Raw genomic sequence first — 18152 nt, 5'->3', positions numbered from 1 at the left:
GCTAAGGAATCACTAACTGACAGCAGACTGGTGCCTCGTTCATCATGTTACTTCTGTTGTCTACACTGTGAAATGGTACTGTTGGTGAAAATCACCTCATAATAAAGGCCTTTTGGGTTTTCAAATTCTACCTTAGAGAATATTATTGGGTCAAGGTTCTGGGGTATATTTCATCTTACTTTTATTTATCAAATAAAATACTGTGCTCAGTTTCTACAAAATAATATAGTATAAGGGATGTCATATTAAATAATATTTCAACAGAAGCCAAGGAAATCCTGATATCGCATAGCCAGTGAACATAAACTGGTATTTATTTATGCAAACATATTGTAAAATTCCTCAAAATCTTCAAAATAATTTATGTTGCCATGAACACATAACATGGAAAATCTGAAGTGAATATGAAGATTTCATTTTTAGTTCATAAAAAAATATAAAGTAAAGTTCCTTTCCACAAACACAGAAGAGTTGGCCAGAGTGAGAAAATGTAAAAAACATAAGTCTCCACATTGAAAAAGGCGATAGGAATTCCTAGAAAAAGACTTTCTTGTCATAATGACATCTTGAAAACCTACAAAGCTTCACTTACCCCTTGCCAATTAAATTTAGAACACATAAAATAAACTCCCCATACAGAATACTTTTGTACTAGAAAACAGTTGATTCACATTCTGATAAAGAGCAAAAAACAAGTGCTTTATTATGAGAACTGTTCAAGTAAATTTCAGTGTGCACCAGTGAGTGAATAAAGATTTGCATCAAGTTTTTGAATGAATACTACGTTAAAAAGGGGCTACACATTTTTTTTCTTCAGACACCACCCTTTGCTAAGGCAAAAATACACTTCGTTTTAGAACAGAACTGTTACAGAAGAAAGCTACATCACAGTACAGTACAGAATGTAAAATTCATCCTAATCTGGAAGCCACTGTGGAATGGCACATCACCTACACTTAGAGCTTTCTAGTGTAGGTTAGAATTACAGTATTTATCACAGCTTTATTTTTCTTTAAACCGATAAAATTTGAATATGCTTTCTATTTCTCAGGAGTGCGCAGATGGGTGCCATATATCAGTATTACGGTAATTACAACATTAAATAACATTGCACAGTCAACCTCCAAGGCTAATTTAGTATAAAATAACAAATATTAAAGTGTACCTTTACTAGTGGTTTTACATCGCATATATCACTAATTATGAAAGAAAAGTAGGCAAATGCCCAGTTATAAAGCTGCACATTATAAGCAGAACGATGTGGAATAAATACAAGAAACTGGCAAAATATTTAAAACAAATGGTTACATGGGAACAAACTGAACAATCACGTCAATATAAATCAATAATATACTGCTATAAACAGTACATGTTGCTCACAACTCTCTTAAGTACTTACAGATACTACAGTGGTGAGGGTGGATGAGGAGGATGGGAAGAGAAAGAGTCACGTGTTCCCAATGCCAGTTAATTCCTGAGGTGGCATTACTTCTTAACTGATGCATTGATCAACACTGTAAAGATGAGTTTGTGCTATGAAACAGTCCCAATATTATTATATTTCCGCAATTACACTGCGATATTTGAAGGCAGCAAACCTAAGTGACAGTTAATGTATAGGAGCCAGATGAAGTACTGATTCTTTTTAATTTTGCTGTTATAATTAGCAGTGGGTCAGAAAACATTTCGAAGTTAAAAAGAAACTTGCCGTAGATTTAACTTTTTTTCCCCAGTAATTCTTAGTTAGCTCAAGGCAAAGCTATTATTTTCATGCACTTTATTTTTAAAACTCTAAGTGCCAACACTGTAAACATTTTGTATCTTCTCAACTAGACCTTGTTTGACAACAAGGATAAGAGCAAAGATAAGCAGGAATAATTTTGTGTATAATAAAGCTGATCTATTTACCAGCTTCTGGTTTAAATTTAAATGTGATTTTAAATAATTTTTTAAAGTCCATGCTACAATTGTAAAGATTTCTTCTGTGCACTTTTAATTTTGGACACCATTTTCAAAATTGCATGATGGAGATAGGAATTTTAAAAACCCACCAGTACGTAAATAACAGGGAGGAACGTTTTCAACTTAAAGCATCAAATGAACATTTATGTGCAGAAATCTAGACGACTATACAAGTTTTTAAGCAATCATATTTTATTATACAACTCTATGAACAGAAAATGAACAGAAACACACAATATACTTACCTGTACATGTGAACCTACTTTTTAAGCTACAGATATTTATTATAGTTCGTACTGACTTTAATTTTACAGTTCATAAGTATGTATAACCTTATTGCATTAAGGGCAAATTCTACATGGGGAGATTCACAGGTGGACCACATTAGGCATTACCAGTACATTCAAAAACTGTACCTCATATATGAATGTGTCTTCCCTGATCTTGTAAATTTGCATTTCTTTACAGCTTCAGCTCATTTGCTATTTTGGATGCAATGTTCTTAAAGGCAATAGATGTTCCAGATATTCGCTTGAAGCGAACCCCATTAAGTGACAACCGCGGCAACTTGCAGACTTCCATCTCCCACTGCACAAGGCTATCCTGTCTAGCATCTCCATGGACGCAGAAAAGCAAAAACCTCTCTTTTTGTTCATAATCACAGTTATTTGCATCTAACACTTTTCGGATTTCTCTCATCATGTCATTAGGGTCCATTGAACTAGTGGTCTTCATACTCCACGTGAACCGCAAAGAACGCGGCTTGGCATCTTTACTCTCTTCCTTGTCTCTTTCTTTTGGTTCCCCTGATGTACTTCTGGAAGAAGAGGGCAAAGGGAAAGAATGAAAACAAAAATTCCATTCAGCAAAGAATCAAAACACACATCAAATCTAAGTGGTCATAATTCAGTGCCCAATAAAATGACCCAATTTGCAGACTATCCTCAGACGCAAAGATTTATGTTATCTTGCTGTTATACAAACAGATCCCACGATGCCATCTGTTTTTGACTCAATATCTTCAATCTAAAATAGCACATTTTCTTAAATATATTTGTTTGTGGAAAACAAGTTTGCAGCTAAGAGTGAAGAACTTAATACTTTTCTCAGTTCCTTCCATATTTCTCTGTTCAGGTTTGAAAAAGCCGATTCTCCATTTTTCTGTATAAACATATACATAAAACAGGGACCACTAATATTCTGCTCATAAATGCACATTTTTGAAATACAAAGAAAAATTTCCTTTTTTCTGCTCTTTTAGAGTAGGAGAAATGTAATAACTACAGAGGGAAAGAGAACTGTTTACTCCTACTAATGTTGAGAAAAGGATGTTGTACTGCAGTTATGTAAAGATGTCAGATCACACCACACTTCTCGGTATCCTCCAGTGGTTTCCCAATTCAGTAAAGACATCCCTAAAATAGTCTACAAGGCTCCTCATGACCTATACTCCAATTTCTATTCCTACCCCTACCTCCTCATCTCCTCTTATTTTCCTCCTTGCTCATTCCTATCAGGACACACTGGCCTCCATGCTGTTCCTTGAACATACTGGGTATGTTTCTGCCTAAGGCTTTGGCATAGGATCTTCCTTCTGTCAGGAATGCTTTCCCCCTAGATGGCTACATGGCTAACCCCCTTACTTTTTTCAAATCTCTGTTCACTTTCTCTATGAGGCCTGCCCTGACCACCCACCCTATTGCATCCTGACTCCCACCCTAGCATGACCAACCCCCCCACCCTACTCTATTTTTTTCACTATAAAACTTATCATATTCGAATACACTATTTAACCCATTTACTAGGTTTATTATTGTCCAAATCTACCCTAGACTGTAAACATGAGGAGGGCAAACTCTTCTTCGTTCGCTGATGTGTCTCGGGCATCTAGAACTGTGCCAGGCACATAGTAGACAATTAACACATATTTGCTAAATGAATCATCCTCACTGAATTTTGCTTATTGTCAGTATCCCACAAATAATATGGAACCAGAAAACCTATTTCAAATAATCATTAAAAGGTAAAATTAATAGATTATTCATGATACAAAGCACCATGTAATTAAATCTGCTGAGCAAATATCCAAACATAGATGTTGCAATTTTAACATGTTAGCCTATCTCACTTATCTGTGATTTAGGAAATTATATACTTTGAGAGGAGTTTATAATCTATACATAAATATTTTATATTAATATACAAACATTTCATATCAATACTAAAATGTATACTGATGTATATATTTACATATATACAATTTTATATATATTGTCCCCCCTCATTCCTAGGTATCTGAATCCCCAAAGCTCTGCAAACGATGCAAGCTTGAAAAAATACGGAAAGAAATAGGTAGAGAAAATAAATTTCCAAAAACTGTTAAATATGTATGGTAAGTATTTCACTGTCTTCTCTATTTTTCTCTTTTGGCTCATTGAATCTAAGCCATTGCATCAGCTATTGCCAAAGCCTCTTTGGGCCTGCAGACCCAACCAGAGTCATTTGTCAGGTTCACACATATAGCTCCCGTGATGGAATCAGCATGCTAGAGCTGGAAGGGACCTGAGAGATCATTCAATTGAGCACTCATTGTAAGAACAGAACTGACGGCTAGGAAACTTAAATTACTTTTCTAAGGTCATAGAGCTTATGAGTTAAAAGTGAAGACTAGAAATCAGGTGCATTACTCCAAGTCTAGTTTTTCTTCCATTCCACCTTAAGTTGACCTTAAGATGACAGGCCAGTGCAAGAGGTTTTTCTGCATGGATCTCACAGGCATCAACGATGGTAACGTTAACTGGAGAAAGCTCCTGGAAATGCTGAAAGTAACAGAATAACAGCTTGCATTTGTGAGTACTTACTAGGTGCAGGAACTGTCCTAAGTACCTAACATGTATTATCTACTCATGTACCCCTCGCAACAACCCTACAGGGCAGTCAGAGTGAAAAACTGGTGGCACAAAGAGGTGAAGTAACTTCCCCAGAGTCACACAGCTCAAATCCATGTGTTCTGGCTCAAGAGCCTGTGCTTCTAACCATTGTACTCTATCAGAACTGGTTTGGTCCCATCTAAGTTCCTGGCTGTTTTTTCATCAATAGGTATTTTTCATATGGTTGTTGTGAGGATTAAATGACTAGCAAGTACCTTATAAATAGTAGGTATTCAATAGGTCTTTGTTCAAAGGCAAAAAAAGAAAACGAAACCCAAAAATGACCAAACAAAAGGGAATGTGGGAAGTGTTTTGTAAACATTTACAAAAGATCAGTTACTAAATTTTATAATGGTAATAAAATTATGTAGCCATACTAGAAGGGTAACAATGCATGCAGATTAACTGCGGTATTAGTGGCCACTGTGACACTACACACTATTGAAAGTCTCAGTGGGAATTCAGTGGAAACATGAAATGAGATGCAAGGCGGGGGTGCCTCAAAAGTGAAGACTAAGGAGGGAGGAGCTGAAAACACAAGTCCTCCACGTTTATTTAATAGATAGAAGAAAGTTAAAAATATTTGTCTTGCCTCACGTTTTTTTAATAGATAGAAGAAAGTTAAAAATATTTGTCTTGCCTCCTTTTGGCTCCCCTATCATGGTGATTCAGGTACCTAACCCTACCAAGAAACATTTCAACTATTAGGACTAAACATATTCCCGTATAGCATATATGGGAATGCTTAAAAAAGTTTTTCCCATCATGTTCTTATATTTCATCATGTCTTATATTTCAAATAATTTAAAAAGAAGAAATTAAATCAGAGGCTTGTGTTCAGCTAGTCAAAAATAGTTCCTGGATAAAGCCAGGCATTTGTCCTACTGTGGAATCACTTGTTGGTTCTGGGATTTATACTACATCCCTTAATGCTTGTGTACACTCAAAATAATCTAATGCCTTCACTTCTTAAATTTCCCACTTATAAAATATGAACACAAGTACTAACACATCCATAATGTGGTCCCCAGTCCAGCAGCATTGCCTGGGAGCTTGCGGGAAGTGCAAATGCTCAGCCCTATCCCTACTGACTCAGAAACCCTGGGCTGAGGTCCAGTAGTGCTGAGGTCCAGCAATTGTTTTGTCAAGTCCTCTATGGGATGCTGATTGTGCTCAAGTTTGAGACCCATCGCTAGAATGAATACACAACTGAAAAACCCATAAAGTATGGCAGGATAGAGTTTTGAAATGCAACGAATACTCACCTAAAATATATTATTAATATCAAATCTTCCTACATATATAATTGGTGTTCTGTGTTATTTGAGCTATTTGACTTAGACTAATTTTAGTTACACCATTTTAGTAAGAAAAGGATCAGCACACTTTAATCAAATAATCCTTCTGCTATGACATATTTTGTAGAACAAAAAGGCTATTTCTTTATCAATTACACAATTCAAAATAATGTTTGGAAAACACAAACTTAAAGTTGATTAACTTAAACTTAACTAAATGCTAGGCAACATTAGGAAAATCCATCCAATATAAAAATTTTAAATACACATACTATCTAATTATTAGTTCCAGTCATGACTATTAAGCGCTGTAAGCATCTCCAAAGCATATTTTCACACACAGGGACCTGGCAGCAAAGTATCGATAGTGGCTCCTCACCTGGAGGTGTCGGTTCTGCCACTGGCTTCGCCTTCACTTGGATCCCTCAAAACAAAGTGAAGGTTGAGATTTAATAATCATAAAAATGAAAATATATCAAGAAAACCTACATCTAAAATGATCTTAAAATTAACTTGTTGAGCACACTTCCACCACGATGATTTCCTATTGTTAGTCAGTCTAAACTGTCTCTCATGTTTTCCATCATAACCACATGTAACTATCAGTTATTGAGCGCCTACTGGGTATTGGCCAGAGGAGATACTAGGTGAAAGTTTAGGATTTTTTTTTTTTTTACATCATCTTCCAATTCCCAGCCACAATTTGAAAGTCATAATTTATCTTTTGGTTTAGTTTAGTTTAATCTAAAGTTAAAAAACTATTTAATAATTATCAACAGCAAGATTCAACTTTGATTTGTTATTATATATAATTCTAGTAGTCGCTCAATTCAGAAAATATGTAAATTAACCTTGTATTTAGAAATAAAGCTCAACACATATGTATTTCTAGAAATAAACACCAATTTTTAAGTAAACATTTTTTAAGTAGCACTATTTCACAATTAATGCTAACAATTCATGCACATGGTAAAATATCAAAGAAAATCAATAGCCTATCCAAGCAGCTAATTCTAAAAACATGGATTCAATATTAAACAAAAACACTGATCTTACCTGGATATCCACCTGTGAAATAAAACCAGGAAAACACTACTAATTGTCCTTGTGTTAAATGTAATTAATATTTTTGAAGTCTACCAAAATTTTAACCACTTTGTCATTTTCAAAGGTAATTAAATATCTACATAGGAATATCAAGTTATAAACCAGTTTAAATATATTAAGAGATGGCTTGTGACAGCAAAACATTATTAAATAGCTGGGAAAAATCACTAAATTGAACACTTAAGTTAATGTTGTCTTAATGTCTTAACCATTTATATTATTTATGTAAAATGCTCCAGAAGCATCTATATTATATAGGTAAAATGAACGCAACAGCAATAAAATCAGTGCCACTCTCTCATTCTACCAAATTAACCCAAAACATCCACACACCAACCTCTAAAACTCTAGATGTTATTAAAAATGAGCACCTTCTGCCTCTCAGTTCTTTAACTATAGCCCTTTCTTAAAAAACATATTGTGTAAAAACCATTTTTCTGTCTGAATTAAAAAGAATAATAAAATGTATTTTCACATTCAAATGGAGTTTCTTAAATTTATATTTTTAAATAAATGGCATTTTCATTAGGAACCATAATAAAAATTCAGTGTCATCTATACAAATCTATTTTTATTATAGCACAGTGAAATAAATAAAACATTTTGAACAGGCTGAAACTGAAATGTACATTTTCAGTTACATGTAGATGTACTGATACATACAGAAGGGCAGTGTACCGACTTGGCAAGAAAGATAGTAATGCTGTTGACTCCTGCTGTTAAGATAAAATTCCTTTAATAGGAAGGGACATAAGACTCACTGGAATTTTCTGTCCTGTTTATATTTTGCCTTATAACTCACTGTCAGCAGATACCTATTCCACTGCTGTCAAACTTAAACATTACGAGTGAAATGTCTCTTGGACCCTTACTTCCTCTGCTGTTAATTAGCTGAAACAGCAGTTACCCATATCCTGTTTCTGCCTACCTGGATGCCAGTAGGAACAATGACTAGAAGACTTTCTGCTACTTGGCAATTATTTCAAATAGCCCAGTAAGTCTGCTTCAAGTAGCCATAGTGGGAGGCAGATGGGAATACAGAAGGCACAGCTGCCTGTAACAGCATATGCCACAGAGCATGGCTCTCTAACACTTAAAACTTAAAAAACAAATACCTTATATACAGCAAAATATACTAGACTGAACAAATTGGGCTATTCCCTATATAAGGGTGAGCTATGGTTCGAAAAGCAAGCCATGCAGGTATCTGGGCAAAGGGCTCTGGGCAGAAATAACAGCTATTACAAAATCCTGAAGCAGGTGTGCCTGGTATACTCGACAGCTAGGTGCCTGTGTGTCTGGCATAGAACCAGCAAGGGTAAGAGTGGGAGAAGAAGAGGTCAGGGCAGAAATGAACAGCCAGACCACACAGGGCCTCATAGGCCACTGTCAGGGCTTTGCATTGTAGTCTAAGCAAAAGGAAAGCTAATCGAAGGCTTTAAATCACGGAGTGACATGATCAGACTTACACTGCCAAAAAACAGGAGGACAAGCACAGAAGCTAGGAGACCTGCTAGGAGGTGAAGGATTGACAGTGGTTTAGATCACGAAGGCAGTGGTGGGAGTGACACAAGCATTCACATTTTGGAAACACTGTGAAGGTAGAACCAACACAACTTGCTAATGGATCTGATGTGTGGTATGAGAAAAAGAGCCATCAAGGGTAAATCCTAAGCTTATGGCCTGAGCAACTGAAGGGTGGTGTTGCCATTTCCTAAAATGGTGAAGAATGAGGGAGATATGGGTTTTGGGAAGAGAATCGAAGTTGAATTTTGGACACATTCTGTTTGAGAATCTATTACACACCCAAGTGGAGAGGCTGAGTAGGATACTGGACATATGAGTCTGCAGAGTTCAGAGGACGGATCTGGGCTAAAGGTAAACATTTGGGAGTTATTAATGTAAGGTGGATTCTAATGTCATGAGTCTGAATGAGATCACCAAGAGAGTGATAAAAAACAGAGAACAAAATGTGTGCAAAGACAGAGCCCTGGGCATTCTGATATTTAGAGGTCAGGGGGAAAGGCAAGGGAACCTGAAAAGAACCAGCAAGGGAACCTGAGAAGGGATCGCCAGTTTGTGAGGTATGAGAAAACCAGAGCCAAGTGAGGAAAACGTTTCAATTGTGTGGAATGCTGCAAGATACTAAGTTGCTCACAGAAGGCAGGGGCCATATCAGCCTCATTCAATGCTGTATCAACAGCATCTAGTAAAGTGCCTAGCATATAGTAAGTAGGTCTTCAAATATTTGTTAAAGGACTACAGCAATCCTTTATCTGAACCTCCCAACAGACCATCTCGAAGGCACTTTCTTGTTTTGACATTCTGTCTCCTGACTTCTTGTCCAGAGTACTCTTTATTTACTATGTTTCCTCTAGAAATTATTATTATTTCTTCAAATATTTGTTAAAGGACTACAGCAATCCTTTATCTGAACCTCCCAACAGACCATCTCAAAGGCACTTTCTTGTTTTGACATTCTGTCTCCTGACTTCTTGTCCAGAGTACTCTTTATTTACTATGTTTCCTCTAGAAATTATTATTATTATTTTTTTTAAAGATGACTGGTAAAGGGATCTTAACCCTTGACCTGGTGTTGTCAGCACCATGCTCTCCCAAGTGAGCCAATCGGCCATCCCTATATAGGGATCCAAACCCATGGCCTTGGTGTTATCAGTACCACACTCTCCCAAGTGAACCACAGGCTGGCCCTTACAATTTAAATTTTTATTGCAAGTTTAGAGAAATATTTTGCACAATGCTTAATGCACAATTAGTAATCAAGCATTAAATTCAAAACCTATTTTTCTTTACTTTAAAATTAATCCCTGGCTCAACCATGAGAAAGTACTAGCTTTATAAAATGGTCCTGAATAGCCAAATTCCAAAAGCAGAAACTACTGATAATCTGACATCATGCAGATGGTCAGCTAACAATATCATCTAAATTTCATGCTGATTCTGCTGGTGAGCTTTTAGGTCTTTCTCTATCAAGGTATCATGTTGTATGGTAATTGCCCAAATGGTACAAAATCATTGATATGGTTAGAAACTGATATTGCATTTGAGATTTAGTTTTAAACTTAGCTGTGTGATACTGGGCAAACTGATCTATGAGCCAAGTCCATAAATAGCTCCATGACAAGGCAAGAGACTTAAAGCTGCTGCTTCTCTTCTCTACATCTACTCTTTGAAATCCTAGGAACGTGGAAAATTAAGTATTTAATTAACAATCTTTAAAGCAAGTATAATAATTTCTTACCCATCATTTAAGGCTCAGTTCAAATGACTATATGGTATGTAGCCTTCACTTTCTCCCTAGACAGAAACAACTGTGCCTTCCTCTGTTCTCCTTCAGCATGTGGCCGCACTTCTCTTTTAGCAAACATTTTGCTCTATATCACGGCTAGTTGTGTACATTCTGGCTTCTTCCAAGACCGTAAGAATCTGGAGGGCACAGATGCTATCTTATTCATCTCTACATCCTGCTCTGCACCTACCAGGCATTTCAGAGGGACATGGTAATAGGTCACATTTACATAAAAATTTACATAAACCTGCACTGTGTTCAGCAACTTGTATAATGTACATTGTACATATATGCTTACCTTTAAGAAAGAGTATAATTGTACTGTTTTATTAGATTAGAAGTTTACTATACATGTGTGTTTACTGTGTTTTGATATTAAGATTTTATGATGTCAAATTATATCATAAATGTAATCTATGTGACTCCACAGAAGAAAAAAGGTAAACTATATATTATTAGTGAGAAATTTAAAAGTATTTTTAGGATAAAAAATATCATTTGAAGGATTCATGTAATCTCAATTTAATTTATTTTTCAAATCAAGGTTTTAAACATGAGATAATCTTTTTGTTAAAACACATATTTTTGATGCCGTTTTTGCTCTTTCCACTCACTCTATTTTATAGAATTTTAAAATTCTCATTTAGTCCATTTTTTTCTTTCTCTCTCTTAAAGAAAAAGACTTTATGTCTTCCCGGATATTTTCTTCCAACATCTGTAAAAGAGCAGCTTTAATAAAATGTCATAAAACCATTTTGGAAAATCACTAAAAAGATTAACAAAAAATACCAAGTGTCCTTTATAACTCCTAGAAGAAGCAAAACATGATAGTACATTGGTACTGACCTGCGAACAAATTTGGATGTGATTTTGCTTATTATACCAGTTGACGTCCCCCTTCTGGCATGTGCAAATGCACCCGTTTCATGGGACGGTGAAGCAGGTGGCCCATTATAGGCAGCGCTGCGTCGCTCCCGGAGCTGTTCACCATGGAAAGTGCTTCGGCTTGAGCTCCCTCGGGGAAAACGGGTCCGGTCTGGAGTGGCAGCACTAATACTGTGAGCAGATGGGGAAGCAGCAGGCACTCTCTGGGTTGTACTGCTGGGACAAATTAAGATATATTATTCAGAATAATGACAGGGAAAGCTTTCACTCAGGCTAAAAACTTGAAAGAATGGCTGTGGGTACTACCTCTTCCAGGCCTACTTCATTTGTTCACATTAGAGGTGTGACACATGCGTGAGTTGTATTTACATCATCACAGAAGGATGAAATTTCAGTTTGAAACTAAATGCCTTTTATAAAAATGTAGCCACTAAAGATTAAGAAATTACTGAAACAGGGACACAAGGCAAATATTTTTCTCTATTAGCAAAGACAAACCAGGGGTGCTGCATATATTTTTTTTGTTGTCTTAAATCACTTAGCAATGTGGAACACAAATTTATTGTTTCTCTAAAAGCCTTTGAATAAAATCATTTATTTCTAATTTAGGGCTCAGTGATAGCACAATGCCACATAGCACTACCAATATGACTAAAAAACTTATCAATGGGTTAAAAAGTTCAGATGTTCTGAATTCAAGAAATCCTCAAATGGACAAATAATAGAAATACCCATATAATTTTATACTGAAACAGGCTCTTTTGAGTTCATCTGTTTCACTGATAGGAAAACTAAAACCCGGTTTTATTAAAAACAAGTAACTGGCAGGAGCCAGGACAATTACCCAGAGGTCTTCACTCCCAGTCTAGTGGTTTTTTGTGTGTGTGTTCAAATCATAAAAAACTCAAGTTACCTAAATGATAAATTAGGCAGCAATACTTTATTTTATGGATGCATTTAAAATCAAATTCTTAAAAATTCTCTAGAAAATGATTTAAATTATAAGCAACATTTTCAATAACAGCTAAAGTACATAGTAAGTTTATGTTACCATTCAACTTTTTCTCCACCACAAACACTGAACTTTGCAGAATGCTCTTAATGTGATTGTGACTATCATGTATTTTCATATGGTGCAATAATTTTTAAAACTCTTAACAACAAACAGAATGAAATCAACCAGCACGTTACCCAGGCCGGTAAGCTTCAGAGCTGTCTTTAATGGTTGGCAGTGTAACTTTAATGGGATGACCAGAAGCAGACATGGACTTCTGGTGGCGGGGTCGCGCTGAGGGGACAGCAGAGGCAACAGCAGAGCCTGCAGAAGATATGCTACTTGCAGACATCTCCGTAAGGCTTTCGACATATAACAGTTGAGAAGACCATGGAAATGTAAAAAAGAAGAGAAACTGCAGTTCACTAAAATTTAAGAACTAGATTTTTAAAAATCTAAATTGACTAACACCTTTCATGAATGCACCACTTGAAAGAAACTAACATAAGTGTCATTATCAGTGACCAATGAAACAGTATTCTTGTAAAAAATATACAGTGTGATTTATCACTAACTTACATGGAAAAGATCTCAGACACATTTGCTCTAGGTATTTGAATCTGAGAAGGTATGAAATTATTTTTGTGGATGTATGATACTTTCAGATAAAATATTTATGAATGGAGATATTTTTCACTTTCCAAAAATTACAATATTGTGTGATGTGCTGCTGTGGTTCACTGTCCATTATTCAGATGATAATTATTCATAATTATATCAAAAAATACCATCTCTGGAAACATCATCAGAACATTTAGCTCACATCATGAACCAATAGGTTAACTGTTGTAGATTAAAGGAGTTGTGGATTACGAGTTAGTGTAAACAAATTAATAAGTCAGAAATCAATTTCCATCTATTTTTCTAGCCTAAAAGATCATATGTCCAAGGAAGACACATTTACCCTTGTATGCTGTATTATGCTTACTTTACATGCCTATTAAGTGAGAAAAAATAAATGTGAGAAGGCTTTGTCTGCTTTACGGAAATTACTGAAATGACTAGAGGTGGAACTAATTTTTAATTGAAACACACCTGTGTGGTTCAGTGTTGAATATCAATATCTGCATGCAATACGTGATCCTCAAATCAGGATAATCACTATATCTATCATTATACAATGTAAATATTTTTTGTGGCCCTTTACCAATTTCTCACTAACCCCTCCTCCCCCATCCCTTCCCACCTCTGGTGGCCTCAGTTCCGCTCTTTCCTTTTGAAAGTTCAACAAAATATTGTGACTGTGCTATCTTTCTTTCATTTTTTATTTATTTGTTAGTTTACTTTTTAGCTCACATTTATGAGTGAGGACATGTGGTATTTCTCTTTCTGTCCCTGACTTTCACTTAACATAATTTTCTCTAAGTTCATCCATGTTGCTGTGAATGGCAGAATTTCATTCCTATTTACGGCAGAGTAGTATTCCATTGTGTATATTTACCATATTTCCCTTATGCAGTCATCCACTGATGGACATTTATGTTGGTTCCAACTCTTAGCTATTGTAAATAGAGCTGCAAAAAACATGACAGTGCAGGTATCCTTTCGACATGATGATTTCCATTCCTTTGGGTAAACACCCAGTAGTGAGATTGCTGGATCATATGGCAGTTCTCTCTGTAACTGTTTGAGGAACCTCCATATTGTTTTCCATAATGGCTGTGACAATTTACAGTCCCAACAACAGTGTAGGAGTGTTCCGCTTTCTCTGCATCCTCACCAGCATGTGTTATTCTCGGTCTTTCTGACACTGGCCAGTCTAACGGGGGGTGAGATGATATCTCAATGTGGTTTTGATTCACATTTCCCTGATGCTGAGTGATGGTGAGCACTCTTTCATATGTCTGTTGGCCATGTGTGTATCTTCCTTTGAGAAATATGTATATTCAGCTCCTTTTCCCATTTTTCAATCAGGTTACTTGTATTTTTAATGCCAACTTGTTTGTTTTCCTTGTATATTCTGGATATTAATTGCTTTTTGGATGTATAGCTTGCGAATATGTTCTCCCATTCTGTAGGCTGTCTGTTCAGTCTGTTATTTGTTTCTTTCACAATATAGAAGCTTTTCAGTGCGATATAATCCCATGGGTTTACTTTTTCTTTTGTTGCCTGTGCTTTTGGGGTTTTATCCATAAAGTCTTTGAACAGGCTTACTTCCTGAAGTGTTTCCCCTATGTTTTCTTTCAGTATTTTTATAGTTTCAGGTCTTATATATGTCTTTAATCCATTTTGAGTTGATTTTGGTATATGGTGAGAGGTATAGGTCTAGCTTCATTCTTCTACATATGGATGTCCAGTTTTCCCAGCACCACTTATTGAAGATGCAGTCCTCTCCCCAATGTATGTTCTTGCTGCCTTTGTCAAATATCAGTTGGCTGTAAGTATGTGGGTTGATTTCTAGATTCTCTAGGTAGTATTATGCTTCTGGCTTTATTTGTCTTACTCAGGATTTCTTTGGCTATTCAGGGTCTTTTGTTGTTCCATATGAGTGTTATGATTTTTTTTTCCTATTTCTGTGAAGAATGTCATTGGTATTTTGATGGGTATGGCACTAAATCTGTAGATCACTTTGGGTAATATAGACATTTTCACAATGTTAAATTCTTCCAATCCAAGAGCATGGAATGTCTATCTTTTTGTGTCCTCTTTAATTTCTTTCAGGAGTGACTTGTAGTTCTCATTGTAGAGACCTTTCACCTCCTTGTTTAAATTGATTCCTAGGTATTTTATTTTTTTGGTGACTACAGTAAATGGCTAGTTTACTTGACTTCCTGTTAGTTTGTTGTTGGAGTATAAAAATATACTGACCTTTGTGTGTTGATTTTGTATCCTGCAAATTTACTGAAATCATTTACCAGCTGTAAGAGTTTATGGGTAGAGTCTTTAGGTTTTTCTATATATAGGATCTGTCATCTGCAAATAGTGGCAGTTTGACTTCATCTTTTCCAATCCGGATACCCTTTATTTCTTTCTCTTGCCTAATTACTCTGGCTAGCACTTCCAATACTATGTTTAATAAGAGTGGTGAGAGTGGGCATCCTTGTCTTGTTCCCTGGAAAAGCTTTCAGCTTTTCCCCTTTCAGGATGATATTGGCAGTGAGTTTGTTACATGAGGTTTTTATTACGTTGAGATACTTTCCTTCTATACCTAATTTGCTGAGAGTCTTTACATGAAGGGATGTTGAATTTTGTCAAATGCTTTTTCTGCATCTAGTCAGATACGGATACGTTTTTTGTCCTTCATTTTGTTGATGTGGTGTATCACATTTACTGACTTGCATATGTTGAATCATCCTTGCATCCCTGCAATAAATCCCACTTCATCATGATGTATAATTTTTTTTTTTTGATGTGTTGCTGTATTGTTTGCAAACATTTTGTTGAGGATTTCTGCATCTATGTTCATTGGAGATATTGGCTTATAGTTTTCTTTTTTTGTTCTATCTTTGTCTGGTTTGGGTATGAGGCTATTGCTGGCCTCATAGAATGAGTTTGGGAGAATGGCCTCTTTTTCAAGTTTTTGAAATAGCTTGTATTAATTCCTCTTTAAAGGCTGGTAGAATTCAGCAGTGAAGCCATCTGGTCCTGGGCTTTTCTTTGTTGGGAGACTGATGATTATGGCTTCAAACTCGTTATTCATTTTTGGTCTGTTCAGGTTTTCCTATTGTTAGCTCAGTCTTGGTAGTTTGTATGTGTCCAGAAATTTATCCATTTCCTCTAGGTTTTCAAATTTGTTGGTGTATAGTTTTTTGTAATAGTCTCTATTGAGTCTTTGTATTTCTGTGGTATTGGTTGTAATGTCTACTTTTCATTTCTGATTTTTGTTATTTGGGTCTTCTTTCTTTTTTTAGTCTAGCTAATGGTTTGTCTATTTTGTTTATATTCTTAAAAAAACAAGTTTTTGTTTCCTTGATCTTTTATATCATTTTTTGAGTCTGTATTTCATTTAGTTGTGCTCTGATCTTAATCATTTTTGTCTACTAATTTGCAGATTGGATTGTTCTTGTTTTACTAGTTCTTTGAGGTGTAGCATTAGGTTGTTTATTAGAAATCTTTCTATTCTTTTGATGTCAGCATTTATTGCAATAAATTTCCCTCTTAGTACTGCTTCTGCAGTATCCAACAGGTTTTGATATGATGTGTCTTTATTTTCATTAGTTTCAGGAAACTTTTTGATTTCCTGTTTAATTTCTTCTAGGACCCATAGGTCATTCAGGAGCTTGTTGTATAATTTCCATGTATTTGTATAGTTTCCAGAGTTTCCCTTGTTATTGATTTCTAGTCTTAATCTGTTATGGTCTGAAAAGATATTAAATGATTTTAATTTTTAAAAATTTGTTGACACTTGATTTGTGACCTAACATGTGGTCTATCAGGGAGAATGTTCCACATGCTGATGAGAAGAATGTATATTCTGTGGTTGTTGGAAAAAATGTTCTGTAGATATCTGCCAGGTCCAACTGGTCTGAAGTGTGGTTTAAATCCTGTGTTTCTCTGTTGATTTGTTGCCTAGACGATCCGTCCAGTGCTGAGAGAGGGGTGTTCAGGCCCCCTATTATTTTTGTATTGGGGTCTATCTTTCTTTAGGTCTAACAGTGTTTGTGTTATATATCTGGATGCTCCAGTGTTGTCTGCATATGTAATTGTGATGTCCTCTTATTTGACAGATCCCTTTATCATTATATAGTGGCCTTCTTTGTCTCTTTTTATGGTTTTTGGTTTAAGTCTATTTTATCTGTTGTACTCATTTTTGGTTTCCACTTGCATGGTATCTCTTTTTCCATCTCTTCACAAGTAGTCTGTGTGTGTCTTTGCAGGTGAGGTGAATCTCTTGTAGACAACATATAGATGAGTCTAGTTTTTCAACCCAATAGGCTAGTCTGTGCCTTTGAGTAGGAAGTTTAATCTATTTACATTTAGGGTTGTTATTGAAAGGTATTGTCTTACTCTTGGCATTCCATCAATTTTCATTTGGATGTTTTAAATATCTTTTGTTCCTTTATTTCCCTTTTATTGTTGTCTTTGATGTTTGTTGGTTTTTTTAAGGTGGTAAGATTTAGTTTCTTTCTTTCTCATTTACATTTTTGTTCTACCAGTTGGTTTTGTTCTTTCTTGTGTATTTGTGGTAGCATTTATCATTTTTTGGATTCCAGATGCAGGACTCCCTTGAGGATTTCTTGAGGGGCTGGTTGTGTGGCGGTGAACTCCTACAGTTTTTATTTGCCTGGGATATACACTGTTTCTCCCTCATATCTAAAGTATAGTGCCTTGCTACGTATAGTATTCTTCGCTGGCAGTTTTTTTCCTTTTTTTTTTTCTTTTAGTATTTTGAATATATCCTCCCATTTTCTTCTGGCTTGTAGACTTTCTGTTGAAAAGTCTGATGTTAGTCTGATAGGTGACTTGACGCTTTTGTCTTGCTGCTTTTAGGACTCTCTTTGTCTCTGAGCTTTGCCAGTTTGACTATAATGTGAATTGGAGAGGATCTTTTTGAATTGAATCTGTTTGGAGATCTTTGAGCCCTCTGGATATCAAGGTCCATGTCTCTTCCTATACCTGGGAAATTTTCTATTTTTATTTCATTGAATATGTGTTAAATGCCTTTT

The 18152-nt window shown here is 35.7% G+C and overlaps 1 protein-coding gene across 3 annotated transcripts in view; it reads right to left on the bottom strand.

Moving 5' to 3' along the window:
• Positions 1-336: 336 nt before the first annotated feature.
• MARK1 (MAP/microtubule affinity-regulating kinase 1) overlaps positions 337-18152 on the bottom strand; it is a 74160-nt gene continuing 56344 nt past the window's right edge. For 2 of the 3 annotated variants that reach the window (XM_008575171.1, XM_008575173.1), the window contains exons 15-18: positions 12684-12848; positions 11454-11708; positions 6570-6614; positions 337-2779 (exon numbers count right to left, since the gene is read on the bottom strand). In XM_008575171.1, the coding sequence (XP_008573393.1) occupies positions 2425-2779; positions 6570-6614; positions 11454-11708; positions 12684-12848 (820 nt within the window). In that variant the 3' untranslated portion in view covers positions 337-2424. The remainder of the gene's footprint in view (positions 2780-6569; positions 6615-11453; positions 11709-12683; positions 12849-18152) is intronic. The other variant, XM_008575172.1, reaches the window with a different exon arrangement.

The sequence above is a fragment of the Galeopterus variegatus genome, unplaced genomic scaffold (genome assembly GCF_000696425.1).
Source record: "Galeopterus variegatus unplaced genomic scaffold, G_variegatus-3.0.2 Scaffold1150, whole genome shotgun sequence".
Lineage (NCBI taxonomy): Eukaryota > Metazoa > Chordata > Mammalia > Dermoptera > Cynocephalidae > Galeopterus > Galeopterus variegatus.
The sequence above is the reverse complement of the archived record's forward strand: the minus strand, read 5'-3'. Positions and strand labels throughout refer to the sequence as shown.